General features: G+C 40.8%; 1 protein-coding gene across 1 annotated transcript in view; it reads right to left on the reverse strand.

Annotated features, from left to right (window-relative positions):
• The window catches only part of LOC139456270 (interstitial collagenase-like), a 29699-nt gene that overhangs the window by 1636 nt on the left and 3963 nt on the right, over positions 1-24100 (reverse strand). Inside the window, exons 2-11 of the mRNA XM_071237890.1 lie at positions 17954-18042; positions 16110-16273; positions 11637-11712; positions 10443-10594; positions 6663-6932; positions 5765-5863; positions 4961-5137; positions 3502-3641; positions 2781-2932; positions 1090-1176 (exon numbers count right to left, since the gene is read on the reverse strand). Of these exons, the coding sequence (XP_071093991.1) occupies positions 1090-1176; positions 2781-2932; positions 3502-3641; positions 4961-5137; positions 5765-5863; positions 6663-6932; positions 10443-10594; positions 11637-11712; positions 16110-16273; positions 17954-18042 (1406 nt within the window). The remainder of the gene's footprint in view (positions 1-1089; positions 1177-2780; positions 2933-3501; positions 3642-4960; positions 5138-5764; positions 5864-6662; positions 6933-10442; positions 10595-11636; positions 11713-16109; positions 16274-17953; positions 18043-24100) is intronic.

Raw genomic sequence — 24100 nt, forward strand, 5'->3', positions numbered from 1 at the left:
CCAAGGTACATCCTTATTGGCCGACTATTGGTCGGGTAATAAGAAGAAGAAGCAGAAGAATTCAATTTACAATGCGCAAAATAGCACTCAGGTGAATAGCCATCGAGCAGCATTGTTATTACCTTGGTGTAATAATAATAAAAATAATAATAACAAAAACAACAATAATAATAACCGTCAATGTGTGATTTTGCATCAAAATGTAAATATGAAATGTAGACTATGTAATGAATTTAATGAGACTGTCCAACAACACATTGATGCCCAGCCTTGGCACAAACAGTATCTTAAGCGACAAGATGGAGTGACTCGATCTTTTTATTACCGTCTTCGGCATGCTTGTAGGTTTGACTCAGAGGTCCGTCCATGGTCGGACCCAGAATATGTAGAGAGGGTCGTCAAAAATGATCAAATACAAAATTCTTCGGAATAGGCCCGTTTACAGCCTCAGGCCTTTCCAGGCCAACAAACCTTATCGTGTCCTTTTTTATAAATCCAATGAAATCATTTATATCATTAAATTTTCTGTCCCTTTTGACACTTATATGATTGACAAGATTCAGGAAAAACATGGCAAATATGCGGACCTCGCTTTCGAAATGTCACGCTTGCCTCCCAAGTATATAGTGGTCCTACTCCCCATTGTTCTCAATGCCTTAGGCTTGGCACCTCCCAATCTGTTGACTGACATTGGGAGAGTACCCGGCTTTTCTACCAGGAATACAGCCCTGCTGACAATATGGGTCATGTAGAAAACTGCAGTGTTGGGGAGTCTTCACATTCTTCGAAAAGTTATCGGTGTATTCGACAAGGCAGCGCTTCCTGGGAGGCGTAGAGGGGACAGGGGCCCTGCGCTGATGATGAGGCTGACAAGTCTGACTGTGCCAGGATCACCCAAACCCTCTTTGCTGCATTTATTTATATTAATCTGTATATAATAATTAACTTAAATGAATGCTCACGACGTCACATAAGGGTGCACTCGATTTTAATTCTCCGGTACCAGAAGGTTAACAATGATTTCGTTTCAAATTCGTTATCAAATAGTTAGTTACGTATTAGGCGTAGGGTGTTTACATGTTAACTTACGTGTTCGGACAAGACTGGAATATCCACTCGGGTACCCCCTTCTTTGGATATCCACTCCTGGCAGTTCGTGCGTTCAACCTCACGTGACTGAAATGATATCATAACAGTATAACAGACGCCATTACACTGTCTGCGCTTCTAAAGATTACCATATTCTATTAAACCGTCGATCTACATGGACACGTAATGTGAAAGGTGACTGTCGAGATGATATCCCTGAGTCGGCAGCTGACTCACCCACATGTGATTCAGTACCTTCAAATCTACATGTACATGAACAGCATAGTTTCGAAAATTTAAAACGTTAACGCCAGAGAATAACTCGACTTTATGACGAAACAGATTCCATTGGGAGTGAAAGGCAGTATTATCGGTGAAAATTATATGAATGAATCACTGAAAATCAGCGATGGGACCAGGTGTTAGCGAAAAGGGTTATTATTATTATTATTATTATTATTATTATTATTATTATTATTATTATTATGTTTTCCATTGAGATTAAGAATCTCCAACAATCGGATTAAGTACATCGTTGTATATACGCCAACATTGATTTCTGATCAACACATTTTGCACGGGAGGAAATAATAACGTGCACTACGGCCAATGAGTAAATGAAATCAACACAACTCTTTCCATAATCATAGGCTATATCTGCTAAAAGCAGAGTCCATTGAACGATTCTGACTTCATCATGAGCATGTGTTTATGAATCACTATCAAATAGTGATGATACCAGGTGTTCGCGAAAGGGCGCGCGTATCCTGGTCCACCGGTGACATCTGTCACAAACACATGCAAAAGCAAGTATAAATTGTTTAAACATCAAGGCTTAAATGGATTGCTTTTGTAAATGGACCCGTGAAGATTCCAGATTGAAATACGTCCACGACAATATTTTACTGGTCGTAAGTCGTAAGTGGCAAGGTTCTGTGACTTGGTTGTTAGCGTGTCATCGTACCCTAGCGGCGTGGATCGTTGCTCATAATATCAATCACTGGATTGTCCGCTATCCAACCACTTTCCCTTCTCACCCTGTTCTGATTTTGGCCAGGGTTCTCGTCTGTAGTACCGTGTATGAACGAGATCCCTTCAGTCGAATACCAACGTCCAGACATAAACAGAAAACATACACCAGACCATTGTATACTGGTCGTGTTTAACTATTGAGGAACAACCCGTGTCATATTGTCGAGTTATAGAAGTATTCGACTGTGCTCACTAGTGGGAACAATCTCCAATTACACTCATGATAATATTAATACGTGACTGATATCGAGTGAAGAACCTCTAAAGCAGTTCGAGCGTATTAATGAAGACAACATTGGTAACAACATTTTTATGTTCGCAACGACGTTTCGGGTTACATCTTACCTCCTCATAGCATGTACCGAACACAAAAAGTTAAGGAAAATGAATATTTTGGGGGATAAGTTTGGGAAATTGTGTATTTCACAAGAAATATTCCCAAATATATTCATGATCCCTAACGTTTTTGTGCAGTATATATCACAAGCATTCAACTATTAGGGGCAAGAAACGTCGTAGCAAACAATAAAGACGTTCATGGCAAAAGCCTCTTGAAGTACATGTACCTCACTACATGTAGGTCGAGAAACCACACATGGAAGAAAAGAGACAGAAAGACATATCATAATCTAGAAAGAGGGAAAACCTTGCAAACGTACTTATCGTTGTGTATAAAATATACGTCCCCGTCAGTATATTTTGTGACAAGAGGATATTTGGAAGGATTGTGAGACCAGAAACCTTGAAAGTCCAATCCCTTTGGACGTACCACGTTGTACTGGGTCTCGTCCCAGATCCACCATTTTGATCGCTGAAAGGGGAAACAACTCTTGCTGCATTATAGTTGTTCATTGACATTTTGTAGTTTCTGGAAACACATTTCATGCGAAATCTGGTATATCATGAAACTACTAGCTAGCAGCTTTAGAATAAGTTTCGGGACTAGAGTAACAACCTCTTCATAGTGAGAGTGAGTATGGTTTTACGCCGCTTTCAGCAATATTCCAGCAATATCACGGCGGGGGACATCAGAAATAGGCTTCACACATAGTACCCAAGTCGGGAATCGAACCCGGGTCTTCGGCGTGATCAGCGAACGCTATAACCACTAGGCTACCCAACCGCCGCCAACCTCTTGATAATAACAATAACCCAACAATGGTTTTCTTATCTATATCTCGGTGCTAGGTAGTAAGACACATAAAAAATACAATGGTCAGTAAAACTAGAATGGGAGACAACCCTTCCTGGACTCTACGCATACTCTGGCCCAGTCCATATAATACCAGTGGCGAATGGGTCGGGGTAGCTATAATAATAAAATGAAACATAAGACACTGGATCGAGCATCGCTGCTAAGATGCAGAGTGGTGGTCTCACCCCAAACATGAATATGGAGGGAAGGCCATTTTCAGCTACCGCTACAGCTGAGATCGGTGGTTCTGGCAGTTGGCCGACATTAAAGCCCTTTGGGTAGTCCCTGTCGAGGGTATATCCTGTAAACCGCCAAACGCTAGGACCTGAAACCAAGGTAAATATATTGTAGAAATAGTATTTCATTTCAATTTTAGTCTAGTTTAAAATTCTCTGTTTGAATCAGTTGAACTTGCCTCAAATTTGTTCCCAATTTCGTCTTATTATAACATCTCTAATGATTTTATATCAGTGTTTAAATTGAGTTTCTATGATTTGTTTGTTTGTTGTTTAACGCCGCACTCAGCAATATTCCAACTACATGACGGCGGTCTGCAAATAATCGAGTCTGGACCAGACAATCCAGTGATTGACATCATGGACATCGATCGATGACATGCATCAGCCACCCGATCCCGTTTGTCTCCTCTCTATCGACAAGCATGAGTTTCTGTGAATAAACGTTGTCATGTTACTTTCAAGGTCATACGGTCACTATAGTAATTACCGGTGTTTTGTCTTAAATGGGTCATCGTAGTTATCCTAGTATGTGTAAACCTTCACAAGCAGCTCTTGGCATCCCAGGTAGTGTTATCTCTGGTCATCTCAAGTATTGTTATATCTGCTGGGGTATTATCTTATCTCACTAATTCCGTGACGAACTATTACTCTATTACATGGACATAGCATATGAATTTATCTATTTCGTAAACTGCTTATATTATATATGTTACCTCTTTACTCGATTCGATTCCAAGGTATAAAATCAAATCACAAAGTATCAAATCACAAATCAAACTACCTATGATCGAATGCACAGAAGTAACTGTTAACTGAATGTCACGTAAATAACGCATACTATTTAAAACAGGATGTCTCTAGAATTATTTTGAAGGGAATAAGATCATATCTTGAGTTTGCATTATGGGAAATGTTTTCATAAGGAAAATAGTATTCAAAAGACATAATATAATCTACATGTACCATTGTCATAGCTTGATAGCCTAATACAGCAATTCTGGCACAGATTCACGGACTATTTGACTGTTCGAACCTAATCCTATATTCATACAACAAACACCTAACACTGTGTGTGTACTTTAACATACCATTGTCATAGCTTGACAGCCAATACAGCAATTCTGGCACAGATGCTCGGACTATTTGACTGTTCGAACCTAAACCTATATTCATACAACAAACACCTAACACTGTGTGTGTACTTTAACAAAACGGATGAGACTCAGTGTGAATGGTATTACGCCATTTTTAACAATATTTACATATTACCCATTTGACGACTAAGCGCTTTAAATGCCGAACACCTGACAGCGTAACAAGTACAATTTCATAACGTCTTTTGATATGAAGCGGCCAGGAGATTTTAAATAATGGTAATACGGGGGGTGATGAATGTGACACTCACCCATAAACATGTAGGTCTTTGTTCGTGTGTTTTGGTTCATCGTGAAAGCAAAATCCACCTCCACGGGTGCTCCAGGGAACACAGTCTGAAGCCTCTGTGGGATACCGTGAGCATACTGCCCGTCGTTGATTGCATATGCTAGGTCCATGTAGATCCCATATGCCTTTCTGTCAGTACCTGTGTGAGAAGTTATTTCAATTATTGTGGCACAGGAGACATACCATGAGGGCGACACTGGAAGCATAACATTAGAATGACAATGGAAACGTACCAAGAAGGTAACACTGGCGACAAACCAAGAGAGTGTGCAATTCGCGGTGCAGTGTGCATAGTTTGGACGTGCAAGAATATGATGATCATGGGTTCGAACGACAGATTCTTAATTATTATGATTCTTCGTTTGCCTCCACAATGTCTAAGGCCTTCAGACTTTGGGCTTTCCTCCCGAAGCTGATCACTGGAATACCTTTCATAACAGCGTAACACCAGTTTGTTTGTTTGTTGCTTAACGCCACACTCAGCAAAATTCCAGCTGGTCAGCAATATTCCAGCTTTATCACGGCGGTCTGTTAATAATGGTCTGGGCAAGACAATCCAATGATTGACGTCATGAACATCGATCCACGCAATTGGGATAAGATGACATGCGTCAACCAAGTCTGCGGGCCTGACCATCCGATCTCTTTAGTCGCCTCTTACGACAAGCATAGTCGCCTTTTACGGAAAGCATGGTTGCTGAAGACCTATTCTTACCCCGGATCTTCATAGCGTTACGCCAAACTAACTCTCTAAGTTAAGACATACCCCACACAACAGCCTGGAAGAGACTGTTACACGTTGGAACTGTGGGAGCTCGTGTTGGTACGAAACCTCCTAGCGTTGGAAACCATCCATCTGGCTTTCCTGTACCAAACATAAATAAAACTCTCAAACATGTTAAGCTCAAGCCACACATTAACCATTGATAGGGTTACATTGAACTCTGAATATGCTTTATGGATATAAACTGTCTGGCTAAAGAAAGTATACACTTCAAAACTGTCATATTGCGAACACTGTGTATTAATACGTCATGTGCACGTCATCTGCACTCACTGCACTAGTGAGATACTCATTGGTATGATGCAGGTAATATCGCCCGTGACATCCGTATCAAATACATCAATATGGGATAAACTTTTCTTGTTTGTTTCAAATTAGCCACCATTAAACATAGGTGTAGATGTCCACTATTGATTCTTATATTCAAGCAAGTTAGTGAAGTATCAAAGGTAAATCAACTAAAAGGTTTCAAATACAGTTGAGACCAACCATGAGATAAAGGACCTTATTGGTGACAATCACATTTTTAAAATAATTATACTTCAAAACTATAAACTATAAAATAATTATATTTTAAAACTACAGCCTCTTCGGAACACAAAAATACAATTCACAACCTTCAATTTATATTATTACAGAGATATATGACATCACACATGGTGATCTTCACTGAGGTAAGTTGACGTCACAACACTTTATGACGTCATAGCACAGTTGTACTCTAGCACCCATAAGGTACCTTTTCTCCTGATTGGTCACGCGTATTTAACAAAGTCACACACAGAAGCATCCGTATCAAATTCGTTGCCTTATATAACATCAAAATATGTATCAAGAGGCAATTAAATCTATTTATGGCATTAGTCCCATATACACACACCGTATAAAAATTGTATGGCATCGATGTCGTCATCAGAGAGGTCGTATGTTCTCTTGACGCCTGTGTAGTAAGCGCTCATAAGTGCCCCATCAACGTTTGAGTGCTGCAACCCAAGCGAATGGCCAAACTCGTGCGCAGCAACTTTCTCTAAGTACTTCCTTTCCCAGTCTTTGTTGTCAACGTCAATCGTCCACAGCTCATCGTTGTCAAAGTGGGCGTCTCCAGACAATCCTCCACTTCCGGGAGGAAAGGCGTGAGCAAGCACATTGCCTAATAAACATAGAATTGACACGTGATGTTGTAATTAGGTCAGTAACATGTATGCCGTTACCAAGTGATTTACGCTGCAGTATTCCAATTATATAACGGCGTGTCAGCTTGATGTGAGAGGAAAGCCCAAAGTGATGTTGGTCTGAGACGTTTACCACTTTGGTGAAATCTCCGAGCACGGGCATGGTGCTGACAAATCTAGAAACATAACCGGGATTCGAACAAATAAAAGCGACAAAACCCTTTCCATTTTCATCAGACATCTCTGCCAAAAGCAGAGTCAATTGTACGATTCCGACTATGTTATGAGCATGTGTTTATGAATCGCTATCAAATAGTGACGATACCAGGTGTTCGCCAAAAGGTGAGCGTATCCTGCCCCATCGTTGGCACCCGTCACAAACACATGCAGAGGCAAGTCAATTGTTCACTCCATCATAGGTTTATGCAACCCGTGTTTCCAGTACAGTAGACTCACATCTAGTCTTTGAAATGAACATATTTTAGAGAAAGAAACAGTTGTTAAATTATAGTTAAATGTAAATATACAGACTCCTATGGCATGAGTTGGAAGTATTTGCGTATTTTCTTAATTCTGACATTTTACATGACACTATTCTACAAGGTCAGTGACCATTGTACCTGAAGGAACGGGGAACTGGTCAAAATGGCCACAGGTCCAAAGGACCACACAAAAAAGTCAAAAGGGCAACACTTAAAAGTCAAAAGGGCAGGATTAAAAGTCAAAAGGGCAACACTAAAAAGTCAAAAGGGCAACACTAAAAAGTCAAAAGGGCAACACTTAAAAGTCAAAAGGGCAACACTAAATAGTCAAAAGGACCGCAGACACACTAGTAACAAGGGCAACACTAAAAAGTCAAAAGGGCAACACTTAAAAGTCAAAATGGCAACATTAAATAGTCAAAAGGGCAACACTAAAAAGTCAAAAGAGCAACACTGAAGAGTCAAAAGGGCAACACTGAAGAGTCAAAAGGACCGCAGACACACTAGTAACAAGGGCAACACAAAAAAAGTCAAACGGGCAACACAAAAAAAGTCAAAAGGGCAACACTAAAAAGTCAAAAGGGCAACACTAAATAGTCGAAAGGGCAACACTAAAATGTAAAAAAGGCAACACTCAAAAGTCAACAGGACCACAGACACACTAGTTACAAGGGCCACACCAAAAAGGTAGAAGGTCCACATGCTAAAATATCAATATGTGGCCTAAATAGCGTAGGTTTATATTAGCTTGTTCTCCTCTTACTTTTGTCAATAGTGAAACGTGTGTGTTTGTTTTGTTTGTTTGTTCCAGCAATATTCCAGCTGTATGACGGCGAAACTTGTGTGTTGCCTTCACTGAACCTTTGTAATACACACTTCCATTCTGTGTTCATTGACCTTTGATCATTAGTGATACCTGTGTGTTGTCTTTACTAATGTTTTGTAATATATATTTTGTGTTGATTAACCACACTGGTTTGTCAGAATGATGGATATAAATTGGCTGCTAAGTGTTTAAAGTGTCTGAAGAATCTGCATTCTCTTTACTACTGAAAGCTATTGTTCTTCGGAACTTCAACATACGAATGGTCTGTTCTTAACCAGTCTGTACGCAAAGAAGATGTGCTTTGTGATGCTGATGCGTGTCTACTGTTAAAGATATTTGTTATGAAATCAATAAAGATATAAAAGATAAAAAAATGTATACTTTCATATTTATATTGTCATCACAACAACAACTTCAACTTCGATTTATGTCCATTTCATAAAATATGTATCAGTTTAGGAGTTCGTATAACTGCATTCTGTCATGGGCATCGCACACGTGTGATATTATGCAGTAAGGACTTTCATAAAATTTGTGCTGTTAGTTTACCGACCAATTCGTGGGGTTCTCCCGACCCCCTGATTTTGGAGACGAAAGACACACGCACGCACGCACGCACGCACGCACGCACGCACGCACGCACGCACACTTTTTAAAACCTTGAAACTGAAGGATAAAATGGGGAATGAAGCTGAAATACTGAAATACACGCACAATACAGTCACTACATCAACTTTAGCGAATAGTCAGTCGCGATTACTATCAGCCGAAACAGATTTCATTGGGCGTGAAGGGTACAATAGTGATAATTACATGAATGGGTCACTGAAGATAGTGATGACGCCAGGTATTCGCGAAAAGGGTAAGCATGTCCTGCTGTAGCAATAGCATCCGCCAAACACACAATTTTCAACAAAAGATTGTTTGTGGCCAAACGCCTAACCCAGCAATACGAAGGACAAAATCATCGCTATTTATTCTCGGACATCACTTTGTGTTTTCTTCGTAATATAACTATAATACTGTTCAATTACGTTAAACCCAAGGCACTCTCTCTCCACGTGAACATTTAGTCAGGAAGCAGCACCGAAAGAATGGTTTCATGCCAATTTACAACCATTTATAATTATGCATACAAAGGTTTATATATGTGTGTGCTTTTCTAGGGGGTAACATTGTAAAAATGTAAGGTGAGGTGAGGTGAAATGGGGTTTAACGTCGCGTCCAAGATTATTGCGCTTATATAGCGACGTGCATGTACATGTACGTGTGTGTGTTTGTGTGGCTGCTTGTACTAGTCCGGACTGATGCCGATTTATAGTGCTAGCTCACTGAGATACCATGCCGCAGTTTAACATGAATACCCCACTCAGACACAGTATACTGACTCAAAGCCGACCAGTCCTTGTTTTAGCCCCTTAATGCCGAGCGCCAGACAGGGTAACGACAAGTACCATCTTTTAACGTCTTTTGGTATGACCCGGCCGGGGATCGAACCCCGCACCTTCCGCTCTCCGGGCGGACGCTCTACCTCTAGACCACGGAGGCGGTCGTAAAAATGTAAGGGATAAATACATAATTCTATGAAAATGATAATAAAATGTTAATTTTATTTATAAAAACAAACAAATTATGTCTCAAAGTCATTATCATAATAATAATAATCATAATCATAATAATTATAATAATAATAATAAGTCCATTTATACCGCGCCAGATTCCATTCACCAAGTTAATGTTCATGGCGCTACATAGTTTGAGCAAATAATGCTAATGAAAGGGGAGTAGAGATGATAGTGTTGTCTGAAAAGGTGTGTTCAGATGAGCCTTAAAGGATGAAATTATGCTAAGTGATCTGGAAATGTCTTTGCTTGTCTTCTTTTGCACAATTTTGTGAATCAGCCTGATTTATATTTTCACCTCTATGGAATAAAAAAATCAAAAATAAAAATAATATATAGGAATAAAACTATTATACCAAGATATCAAATGTAGCTGAAATATTGCTCTATATTGTACAATGAACAGTAATCAGTAATGACACCACTTCTCCGTGTAAAGGGCATGTCCTGCCTACCGGTAGCATCTCACATCTCAAACAATTTCCAGTACGTGTTTGTTTCCTGACGCCGTACAGCAGTACAGCCATGTCCTTCCTACAATGCGTATCTGAAGCTAACCTTTCATCTTGTTGCTTCGTCCGTCAAAAGCACTTCCGTCGCCATGATCCCGGGAGACAAATCTGATGTCAATATCTGGCTTGTCTTCGGAATAGACAAATGTGAGGCCAGACACAGCTTGCCATCGTTGAAACGCATCAGTCAAACTCTTTCTGAAACAGAGATTACTCACATTTAAAGATAACGAGGCACGTTATGATTTGATAGAAGCAGCATTATTTATTACTCTTTAAGGTTACTGCTTTTCAAAATACAACCGAATAACCTCCACGTTCTTCTTACTTGACAGATGCTTCTGAACACCAGATGTTGACAGCGTGGTTTTTGTCCAAGTGGGGTATATCCTTTTCATAATGCTTTATTCAGCCGTGTCCATGGCAGGACATGCTTGCCCTTTTCCCGATCATCTAGTGTCATCACTGATTGTCTGTGATCTATTCATATAATTGTCACCGCTATTTTGCCTTGTACGCCCAATGAATTCTGTTTGGGCGGATAATTGAGACTGGTTATTCTCTGGTCATGACATTTTATATTTCCAATATAATATACTATCCTGTTGATCTTTGAAAGGCATTTAGAAATGATACACATAAGTAAGAGAATATATTAATGTCAACTTCTTTATTATGAGGAACACAACGTTTTTGAGTATAATGCTTAGTCCATTCACTTGATGAAGAGTAAGCATATACTCCGAAACGTTGTGTTCCTCATAATAAAGAAGCTGACATCCATATATTCTCTTCCTTATCCTGTTGATGATAACATACTGAATATTATGCCATCAATATTTTGAAGGAACAAACAAATGAATAAACATAAGACATGTCTTTTTTCATAAACGTAGACGAAATCTACGACTAGGGTTTTACGCCATTCTTGCAATGTTAGGCATTTACGTGCGGAGGATACCTGAGTGAGTGAGTGAGTGAGTGAGTGAGTGAGTATGGTTTTATGCCGCTTTCAGCAATATTCCAGCAATATCACGGCGGGGGACATCAGAAATGGGCTTTACACATGGTACCCATGACGGTTATAGAATCAACTATGACATGTACAATCCAAGGTTTTCGGGTGAAACGTAGTTATTATTTGGTCACAATGATTGAGAATGTCAAATGTCACATATTTGAAATTTTGCAATTATCAAACTTAACATTTGGGCGTACTATAACATAGAAGTGTACTCACCGTTGTGATCCACGTTGCAGCTGGCTTGTAAATTGGGAAATTCCCCATCGAATAGTTGAATATTTCCATTTAGGACCTGTATGTACCAGAATACATGTGAATTAGTTTGTTTATATGTTTGATATATTATGAGCAAGTAATAATCTCGTACTCTCATATAATACTTTATTACCTGAAGATCTAAAGACACCTCCATAGGAGGTTGCACCAGGTGAAAGCAAAGCGCAAATCGTCCAGTCTGAATGAATATGAGTGGGTTCTTGATCAGATTTCCGATTTTTGAAAGGATTCCACTTTATTTCTTTTCCACCGGAAATTTCGATGATAGCAACAGAAACCACACACAATAATACAATAGTACACCTTTGTGTGGGTCGATGCCATGGCGCTCAGAAACAACAGCATGTATAAAATAGCCACAACAATACGAAAGCGCGGCTTTATCAGTTTGCATTCAGAACTCCCCGATTATATTCGTTTCAAGATACAGGAATCATATATGCTTGTATGGATACTTCGCTCACTCGAACCGATAATTTAGAAGCTGATTTGCTGATTTAAAGTTCACCTGATGCTTCTATGTTTTGTTTGTTTGTTGTTTAACGCCACACTCAGCAATACTGCAGCTATATGACGTCGGCCTGTAAATAATCGCGTCTGGATCAGACATTCCAGTGATTGATATCATGAGCATCGATCCACGTAATTGGGACACGATGCCATGCATCAAACAAGTCAGCGAGCCTGACCACCCAATCCCGTTAGTCGCCACTTACGACAAGCATAGTCGTCCTTTACGGCAAGCATGGGTTGCTGAAGACCTAACAACAAAGTTAAAACGAACAAACATGAATTATGGAACTAAATCATAACACTCCAAACGCATCTAAACAAAGTGTTTACATATCTGAAACTGTGTCAAGGCCTAGCATGTGTAAGTAGTGTTTCAATTACCAGGATCGTATAATATGAAACTGTCAACCACTTGTGCCCTCTTCATTTTCATCATCCGTGATCACTAGTGATGCGGAACTGGACACCGACTAGGATGCACTCGCTACACGAACACACAGAGATACCTCGAAATCCCGACTGATTTTATTCGATACATCGCTTAAGCGATGTAACTGTGTAGTCCAAAGATTGTCTGTCGTCATTATTGACTTAGATCAGCATTTCGCTTGTCTCGATAAACTAGATCGCCCTGTATTAAATATTTCATTAAAACTACATTAACTGTATTCCACCCGTGAAGATCCGGATTAGAATAGGTCTTTAAAACCCATGCTTGCCATAAAAGGCGACTATGCTTGTCGCATGAGGCGACTAACGGGGTCGGGTGGTCATGCTCGCTGACTTGGTTGATGCATGTCATCGTATCCCAATTGCGTAGATCTATGCAGAAGATATCAATCACTGGTTTGTCTTGTCCTGACTCGATTATTTACAGACCGCCGTCATATAGCTGGAATATTGCTGAGTGCGACGTTAACAACAAACAAAATGTATTCCATGAATACTTATAATGATAATGATGATTTTGTCTTCATAGCATTTGCTCAGTCATCCGTGTCCACACCAAACCACTTGTCTAGGTTAATTTTATGAAGTATTCATGCTTAGGGGATCCAAGGTCACAGCTCACATTTTCTTTCTATTTAAACCTGCTCTTCAGTCCTAGGATGAATGTAAACCTCAACAGCACTCACGTTGGAATTGTTTAAATATTAGTCCTAAAGATTATAAATCTTTAGTGGGTGAGTGAGTTGGGTTTAACTCCGCGTTTAACATGATTCCAGTTATATCGCGGCGTGTCAGCTTAATGTGGGAGGAAAGCCCGAAGTGATGCAGGTCTCAGACGTTTACCACTTCGGTGAAACCCACGAGCACATAATCGTGGCGAACCGGGATTCGAACCCACAATCACAGGTTTCTGGCGTACCCAAGGGACGCAACTCTGCACAGCGAATCGCGGCGCCTTGAACGACTGGGCCACCCGTGCCCCCATAAATCTTTCGAAAACCCCATGGGGTCCATCTTCAGCCAAATTAGTCAACACTGCATTTTACATCATCAAATGAGAGAGGAGTATCTGATATAATCGCTGTTTGGTAGAGATTCATAAACACTTGATTATGATACTGTCGGACTCGCACAAGGATCTTATCGTGTACTATAAATGTTATTTAGGTTGGGACTACGGGTTGTCTGATGCGCCACAATTCGTTATGAGTTGCATCCCTGGTGCACGCCACGCTATTGTGGAACGTATTCGAATCCAAGTTCGCTCTGAGTTTGTTTCTAGGTTCGTCAGCATCAAACCCTTGTTAGTAGGTTTCACCAAAGTGGTAGATTTCTGATGAATCCCGGTTCACCCCGAAAATGTTTCTAGACTTGTCAGGGGCGGTCGGGTAGCCTAGTGGTTAAAGCGTTCGCTCGTCAGGCCGAAGATACGTGTTCGATTCCCGACATGAGTACAATGTGTGAAGCCCATTTCTGGTGTCCCCCGCCGTGATATTGCTGAAATATTGCTAAAAGCGGCGTAAAACCATACTCACTCACTCACTCACTCACTAGACTTGTCAGCACCATGACCGTGCTCGTACGTTTCACCAAAGTGGTAAACGTGCCAGACCTGCATTACTTCGGGCTTTCCTCCCACAAAAACCATACACGCCGTGATATAAATGGAATACTGTTACAAATAACGTTTAACACAACTCACTCACTGACACACTGTTATTGATGTTCTTGTTATTATCATTTTGTTAATCGAAGTTAACTGAGAGTTACATGTTCCTAAGCGTTCACTTTATCATACAAAAGATGTAGTTTGAATTTATATGCAGACGTCTGCACGTTAGGGTTGTTGCGTGATCAACCGGTTTTCCTACGTTTCCCACAGCTGACAACCAGCCGTCCTCAGCACGGAGAATCGCTCGCTGGTCATGGTTGTGAAGGGGCGGTCAGGTAGCCTAGTGATTGAAGCGTTCGCTCGTCGCGCCGAAGACCCGGGTTCGATTCCCGACATGGGTACAATGTATGAAGCCCATTTCTGGTGTCCCCCGCCGTGATATTGCTTGAATATTGCTAAAAGCGGCGTTAAACCAAACTCACTCACTCACTCATGGTTGAGAAAACTTAGTGCTGTTACCGATTGACCTACTGCACCACGTCCACACGAACCCATGCCACATCCTGTACGTGCCGGAGTGTATCATACACTATGCAATGTGTGTTGTTTAACGCCGCACTCAGCAATATTCCAGCTATATGACGGCGGTCTGTAAATAATCGAGTCAAACCAGTGATTGATAGCATGCGCATAGATCTACGCAATTTGGATACGATGACATGCATCAACCAAGTCAGCGAGCATGACCACCCGATCCCGTTAGTCGCCTTTTACGACAAGCATAGTCGCCTTTTACGGCAATGTGGATATTGGTATGTAGCCAATTCCAACTAAATGGGCCAAATATAGTCATAATAATTATTAATTAGGATCATAATAACAATTTCTTATGAATAATGCGCTGGATCTATTCCCTACAGTAAGCTCATACCGTGCGATTATAACCCGTTAACGGATCAGTGTGTACACAAATTACATTCTCAACTCCCTTGGGAATATACAACCACAGCTTCATGTGAGGTTTTCATAACCATTCCATCTTATATATTTCCTGTTCAAATGCAAGGGCACGGTTTGTTTTTAAGAACCATTTTAGCACATACTCCCCTTTCGTTACAACGTCAGAAGACAGATACATGTTTTCTACATACTTTAACTTAAAGTATAGATTAGTAACATACAAGTAATATTACACATGTCAACTTTGTTGGACGTTGTGCTGTGCTCAGGTCATCCATTAAGTGGTGCATTGTGTATGACGCCATTATAGAGAATATTAAGGTTATATGACGGCATGCCAACTTGATGCGGGAGGAAAGCCCAAAGTAGTGTTGATCTTATACGTCTTGGTTTGTTTGTTTGTTTGTTTGTTTGTTTAACGCCACACTCAGCAATATTCTGGCTATATGACGGCGGTCTGTATACAGTCGAGTCTGGACCAGACAATCCAGTGATAGATATCATGAACATCGATCCTCGCAATTGGGATCGATGACATGCATCATTCAGGTCAGCGAGCCTAACCACCCGATCCCGTTAGTCGCCTCTAACGACAAGCATAGTCGCCTTTTACGGCAAGCATGGGTTGCTGAAGACCTATTCTACCCCGGATCTTCACGGGTCTTACCACTTGGTACCCACAAGCACAGGTACGACACTGACAAACCAAGGACCATAGTTACACGAGTTTGCATCAGCGGATCCTGGAAAGACTAATGGATGTAACTCTGTTCATCATTGCCCTGTAGGTTTGCGTAGGTTCCTCTGTATCTTAAATTGGCGTAATACTTCATCGAAAACAAATTATAGCAGTTATTTTTTAGAAAAGATACACGAACCTGTCAGTTTGTAGGCGAGAGGCTTCGTGGTGTTGGTGTTGTCATCATAACTGGCTAAGATTTCAGGGTTATCGGGAACACCGCATCTTGATGACGTCATCAACTCGAACGTTGCATCATCAACCAAACCCGTCGTTTCTAACCCGTAATATTTCTGAAATAATCTGAAAAGATATCACGTATAGTTTAAAAATCATTTTTATACTTGCTGACAATAAATGATTACGAGAATCAAAGACAAAACATAAGGTAAGGTGAGGTGAATGAGGTTAAACGTCGCGTTCAGGATTATTTCACTCACATATCAACATGCATGCATGTGTGTGTGTGTGCGTGCGTGCGTGCTTGCGTGTGTGTGTGAGTGTGTGTGTGTGAGTGTGTGCGTGTGTGTGTTTGTATATGTCTGTGTATGTGCGTGTGTGTGTGTGTGTGAGTGTGTGCGTGTGTGTGTTTGTATATGTCTGTGTGTGTGCGTGTCTGTGTGTGTGTGAGTGTGTGTGTGTGAGTGTGTGCGTGTGTGTTGGTATATGTCTGTGTGTGTGTGTGTCTGTGTGTGTGTGTGTGTGTGTGTGTGTGCGTGTGTGTATATGTCTGTGTGTGTGCGTGTGTGTATGTGTGTGTGTGTGTGTGTGTGTGTGTGTGTGTGTGTGCGTGCGTGCGTGTGTGTATGTGTGTCGCTGCTTGTAAGAGTCAGGCCTTGTGACGATTTTATAGTGCTTGCCCACAATGCCATGCCGCAGTTTTCAGACTCCGAACCGACCAGTCCCAGTTTTATACCCTAATCGCCGAGCGCAAGGCAAGGTAACAACAAGTACCATCTTTTAATGTCTTTGTGCCAGTCAGGGTACGTAACAGTAAGTATGACGAGGCCAGGGAACTGAACTACCGACCTTCCGCTCTCCGGGCGAACGTTCTACTCACTGGAGGGAAAACAATAAGAGTGAGTGAGTGAGTTTGGTTTAACGCCGCTTTTAACAGTATTACAGTTATATCACGGCGTGTCAGCTTAATGTGGGAGGAAAGCCCGAAGGGATGCAGGTCTCAGACGTTTACCACTTCGGTGAAACCCACGAGCACGGGTATGGTGCTGACAAACCTAGGTTTCTGGCGTGCCCAAGGGACGCAACTCTTCACAGCGAATCGCGGCGCCTTAGACGACTGGGCCACCCGTGCCCCCCGAAAACAATAAGAACGAACACCTGAAGATAATTATCAAAGACTAGTAAAGAGTACTTTACATGATGTCAAAATTGCATTACGTGAACAATTATTTGCTACATATGTCCATATATGCTAATGGAAACCAACGTGGACGTGTGTAAGGGCATCGAAACTGATCAGGGGAATATAAATATCCAGAATTCGATACAAACTTCCACTCATGAATGAGCTCAACAAGGTACAGTGTAATTATATTTGCAAATACTAAACACTTTACCAATCTAAACATACTTGTACGTAGATTTAGAAAAATATTTACAGATGTTACGATAACTGTATGGTTATATTTGTCTATAGTAAAAGGCAACTTTACGAAGTGTCTAGTAACGTCAATGTTGTAATACATTTCTCCCAGTGCCGGTTGTTGATTAAAACGTGTACAAGAAGCCGGACATTCATTTCGACATAATTATATTTCAAACAAATGTAAAAACTAAACAGGAAATATATCATTTTTAAAAGAATTTAGATTTTTTATATCCCTATGGAGACTCTTCATTCCCTCGTAACAGGATTTGAACAAGTATGTGCATGTGGAAAAGCCGGAACTACAACATATGTCCCTTTTAAATATGAAAGGTTATTAATAATTTGAACGTACTACACATAACTTCGTTTCTTACTTAATTGCTTTCTTCCTTGAGTCCTGTGGAGTCGTGCTTTTGATTTCTTTAGCCAACTGCATAGTAAATCCATATGTTTGAAGAAATCCCTGCAACAGAAATATATATATATATATATATATATATATATATATATATATATATATATATATATATATATATATATATAAACATGTGTGACACGTGCAACATGTGACATAGTCGTTAACTCACATCTCTTTCAGGCAAACTATCCCCAAAGTATATTTTAAATATTTTTAGTCTTATCGTCAAAGCGTCTTTTAAAATGTGTCGCGAACACCTGGTATCATCACTTTTATTACAGTGGTTCAGAAGTGAATCTTACAATAAACTCTTTCTTATGAATATAGAAAGGATTTTGTCACTTTTATTTGCAAAAGGCCTTTTTCGGTGATTCTAGAAAAAATTGGGCCGCGTACCACATGCCTGTGATAGATGAAAATCGGGTGGTTACAGTGTGTATCTGGAATATTTATAAACATGTTCCCATTTCTTATGTATCAAATATATATTCTTTGTGTAATACGTTTGCCCTGTCCCTTGTCAGAGAGTATGCCACGAAACAGATCCAACTGGGTGTAAAGAGCAAAATGGCGGTGAAAAGTATATGAACGGATCACTGAAAATTAGTGACGACACCAGGTGTTCGCGAAAAGGGTAAGCAGGCCCTGACAAACCTCGGGCACCTCGTGACAACAAACAAACAAACAAACAACCTCTACCGGTGAGTAAGGCTCACGCCAGGGATGTGTGCATGGTGCGAGCTGGTTCGAAATACAACAAGGAGCCAACAGATATGTTAGTATTTATAGAAACAAATACACGAATAAGCTATGATCGTGATTATTGCTTATTTCATCGTTGAATGTCAAACCAGCGGCTATCATACTCGATAAAGGTCTTCAGCAACCCATGCTTGCCGTGAAAGAAGACTATGCTTGTCGTAAGAGGCGACTAACGGGATCAGGTGGTCAGGCTCGCTGACTTGGTTGATGCATGTCATTGATCCCAATTGCGTGTATCGATGCTCATGATATTAATCACTGGATTGTCTGTTCCAGTCTCGTTTATTTACAGACCACCGTCGTATAGCTGGAATATTGCTGAATGCGGTGTTAAACAACAAACAAACAAACAAAATCATGAATGCTGGTATCATAGTCCAATCAGCAGCGGTAACTAATCTTTAACACAAATGTCATTTTACAATATTTGAGATTTTCATGAGAAAAGAAGCTAGCACTACAGTCAGTTAATTTGGCCCAGAGTTGGCCCGATAATTCGAGACCCATTGTCATGACATCGACATGTGCTCAACTATTCTACCTAAAGCCACACAAATAATAATAGATCTGCATTCCTTTTTCTTAATTGTGTATACATTGATTTTCAACAGCCGGAATGATTCTCTTTGAGCGGCCATTGTTTACAGTTGATCAGACAACCAACGATTCTACATGCCATCATATTTACATCTATCTAGACCAAAAACATGGGACGGGTGGCCCTGTCCTCGAAGGCGCCGCGATTCGCTGTGCAGAGTTGCGTCCCTTGGACAGGCCAGAAACCTATGATTGCGGGTTCGAATCCCGGTTCGACCCGATTATGTTTCTAGGTTTGTCAGTATCATACCGGTGCTCGTGGGTTTCGCAAAAGTGATAAACGTCTGAGACCTGCATCACTTCGGGCCTTCCTCCCACATTAAGCTGACATGCCGTGATGTAACTGGAATAATGTTAAAACGGCGTTACACCCAACTCACTCACTCGTGAGTATGCCAATCAAACCGTTTCGGACATCTTGACAGCTAGCAATGGTAAGCGCTTCGCCACTTCCCAGCAGGGTACATGGGAAACTTTGCCCATTCTTTAACCAAATGAATATGTATCTTAAAACAAATTAGTTTTAGCATGCACCGACGGCGTTGATCGTTCCTCCAGTCAATCATTGCTTTGCCTGGCCCAGACCCGATTATCTGCAGGTCGTCATAACATAGCGACAATGTTGCTGACTGCGGCGAGCAACAACATTCATCCATTCACTGTTACGCCGTGTTGATGTGTCTTATGTAAATCTGTTTCGTCGGATAATCGAGACTTGTTATTCTCTGGCATTGACGTTTTATATTTGCTCCCTCATGAAACACACTGTGATATAATCATATTAATAAAGCGACAAAACCCTTTCTATATTCATAAGAAATATTTGCTAAAAGCAGAGTCCATTGTACAATTCCGACTATATTGTGAGGATGTGTTTATAAATCACTATCAAATTTAACAGTGATGGTACCAGGTGTTTGCGAAAAGGTATCGCGTATCCTGCCCCACTGATGACATATATGTGAACCATCACGCGACGAGTTGACAATTGTTTTAGGTTTGACTGTTGGTGCCCAGACGGAACCCGGTCGCAAAAATGGCCATGAGAGGGGCACGAGTCGCTATTCGGCTTGTCCCGGAATAACACGAGTTGGTCACGAATGAGAGCATGATTGTATCTCAAAAGTTGTGAAATGTAAACACGAAAGACTGGAGCTGTTGGAATATTGCTCAACATGAAGGGAAAGTTGACAATTGGAAAGTTGAAGTCATCCCTCTTGTCCTCTTGCCATACAGTCTTGTCGAGGGTGTCTTTTCGTATTTTCAAAATTGACATTATTTTGTACGTGGACCTAAGGCCTTTCTACTGAATGCAAAATGGTTGGATGTTGTAGCCTTGAGCAAACAATTTCTGAGCAAGAGATCTGCGTAGTAAGAGCATGCTCGATTGTACCGGAAACGTTGTGCAGTTTAGACACCAAAGGCTGGGGCTGCTGGAATATTGCTCGATATGAAGGGAAAGATGACTATTGGAAAGTTGAAGTCATCTCTCGTCATACAGCCTCGTGGAGAGTGTTTTGTCACTCTAAAACTTTAAGCATAGATCTAAATATCAAACAGATGAGACGTTCTCAGTGGTCTCCTTTATTTCTAGATCAGGTGGGTAAGTCAGTGGAAGGTAATTGGTTATTTAGCTCAAGTACTGTTCAAGGCACCGTTAAACCAATGTCATGCCAGTGTACGGAAGTGAACTAACAGTGCGGTATTACTGTCCGCCAAGTACGGAAGGGATAGTCCCAGCTGTGAGTACCAGGGTCCTGTACGGGTCATGGCTCGGTCAACCGACTGTTCTCTGGTACTGTCACAGGCCTACATATGTGCCTCCGTTTCCTGATGGTGAAGAGCTAACAAGTGCCTCGTACTACTTATATTATTTCACGAAAAGTGAATTTCGCACCACGTTGAACACTGCACTACGATCACTAGTAACACGATTTGTCCTCTTGCCCCCTTTTAACAATCTACAAAGGTCGCAGAGAACATATAATATGGGCATTTACAGCCGAATTTTAACACAACATAGCGAATGAGTTTTAAGTACATTTAAAGTAGATCATCACCACCACCATCATCATCATATAGTTGTTATTGTGATTATTATTTTTGTTATTAATATATACAGATTAAAATATATGATGCAGCAAAGAGGGTTTGTGTGATCCTGACACAGTCAGCTCAGGGCCCTTGCCCCCTCTACACGCAGCCCACAAGCGAATGGGACTTCTCCCTGGAAGCGCTGCCTTGTGGAACCCACTGAGAACCGTTCGGAGAATGCGAAGACTCCTCAACTCTGCAGCCTTCTGCTTTACCCAGACTGTCAGGAGGGCTGTATTCCTGGCAGCAAACCCGGGTACTCTGCCAATGTCAGTCAAACCTAAGGCACCGAGACAAATTGGGAGTCGGGCAAGGTGGTACTTGGGATACAAGCGTGACATTTCGTAAGCGACGTCAGCATATTTGCCCCGTTTCTTCTGAATCTTGTCAATCACATTAGAGTCAAAAGTGACAGAGAATGTAATGATATAAATAATTTCACTGGATTTATCAAACAGGTAAGGTTTGTTGGCCTGTGTATGTGTGAGGCTGTATACGGGTCTATTCCAAAGAATTTATAATCATCATTTCCATGACGCACTCCACATATTCTGGGTCGTACCATGGATGGACCTCTGTGTCAAAACCACAAACATAGCGAATACGGTAATAAAAAGATAGAGGCACGCCAACATGTCGCTTGAGATATTATGTTTGCACCAACGCTGATCATCCACTGACAATGTATTATTATTATATACAGATTAAAATATAAATTACATCAAAGAGGATTTGGGAAAGCCTGGCAGTCAGGCTGGTTAGGCTCATCATCAGCGCAGGGCCTTTCCCCCTCTACATGCAGCCCAGACAGCGAATGGGACTTCCCCCTGGAAGCGCTGCCCAGTCAAACCCACCGAGAACCTTTAGAAGAATGTGAAGACACTGCAGCCTTTTGCATTACCCAGATTGACAGAAGGGTTGTATTCCTGGCAGTAAACCCGGGTACTCTCCCAATGTCATTCAACAGATACAGATCTCTACTGGTACATGTGTGATACAAATTATGAATAATTATACATAACAGATTCACACATTTGAGCACATTTCTCGTGCTTGTTTTCACAATGAGCTCCATTTTTCCAAAAGCTAATCAATGTAGAAGTACCTCATATTTATGCGTTTAAATTTAATCAAATACTAGTCACAAATTTATTGTATTTGACTATGACGTAATAAAATGTTAGCGCACGGAAATCAAGGCGCCTTTGTACAGTAAACTACGGTTAATACGAACACGCTTATAACGAACTGACTGATATAACGAAGTTACTTTCTTGGCCCTGTAGTTTTGCTGTATTTGTGCTTATAACGAACTACGGTTGTAAGGAACTAAAATTAGTGGTCCCTTTCAGTTCGTTATAACCGTAGTTTACTGTATATTTAACGGGAACTGCTACCTTTACTTCATTACAATTTTAGTCGTGCTTGGGTCAGGTTTGGTTAAATTCATTCGCAACCCACAATGTTGTCTGCAAATTCGAATTTATGATGTATATCAATCAGTCAGTTTCCGATTGGAATGGTACACCACGCGAAGAAAGAACTTGCCCTTGGACTGAATATATTGTATCAAATTATTAACCTGTACTTACTTGTATAAACACAAGAAACACTCGTGTACTAAAAATGTTTCCATGTTTAAACAACTGCCTGAATGTATTGCAAGTGTATATCATATTGTAAGGGCTAAATGTAAAACGTATTTTGTTATGTTTGCTCTGTGGTTGTTAGTCGTAAATGCTCTTGTACCACCGTCGGTGGTGATTTGATTAGACAGAATTGATTACACTGTTTACAAAGAGATAATGTTTCAGTTCTTGACGAGACAAAAATCACAACCTCGAGATCACACTGGAAACATATTATCGTTACTCGTATAAAGGCAAGCTGAAATTATGTTAATATTGACTTGATGCTAGTTGCGGAAGCAATGTTAATATACATACGTTTCTATTTCTCTTCTGTCCTCTATGTCACTTAATGTATTAATTGTAAATAAGCTTAGAAGCATATGTGAGTGGGCCTTCTTAGTTGTGATAACTTGCGCCCAATCCTTTTCATGACAATGAATTAGGTTTAAACTAAATGAAATAAGGTCAAATAAATTAAGGTAATATGCTGGAGTATCCAGCTTAAAATCTTAAAGTATGTAAATGTCAATTGCCTGCTTCGTGGAGCAATAATAACTAAACGCGACAAAACCCTTTCCATATCACAAGAAATCAAGTCTATTTTACAATTCCGACTATATCATGAGCAGGTATTTATGGATCACTATCAAATAGTGATGATACTAGGTGTTCGTATGTGAGCGGGAGCACGGGTGGCCCAGTCGTCTAAGGCGCCGCGATTCGCTGTGCAGAGTTGCGTCCCTTATTTGTAAGACAATGTATTTCGTACATCGTGATTACACAAGGAAACAGATGTACGGTATGCAAAGTGATTTCCAAGAATTTTAAGATTGGTGTGAATGGCTATGTACTGCTTTGGGTTAGTTTTTAGTGAGCTTCGTTAGTTGCCGCCTTGCAGTGTGTGCGTGCGTGCGTGCGTGCGTGCGTGTGCGTGCGTATGTGTGCGTGCGTATGTGTGTTTGTGCGTGCGTGCGTGCGTGCAGGTAGGTAGGTGCGTGCTGCATATGTGTTAGCGTTGC

The sequence above is a fragment of the Haliotis cracherodii genome, unplaced genomic scaffold, assembly GCF_022045235.1.
Source record: "Haliotis cracherodii isolate W230 unplaced genomic scaffold, xgHalCrac1.p SCAF_11, whole genome shotgun sequence".
NCBI lineage: Eukaryota > Metazoa > Mollusca > Gastropoda > Lepetellida > Haliotidae > Haliotis > Haliotis cracherodii.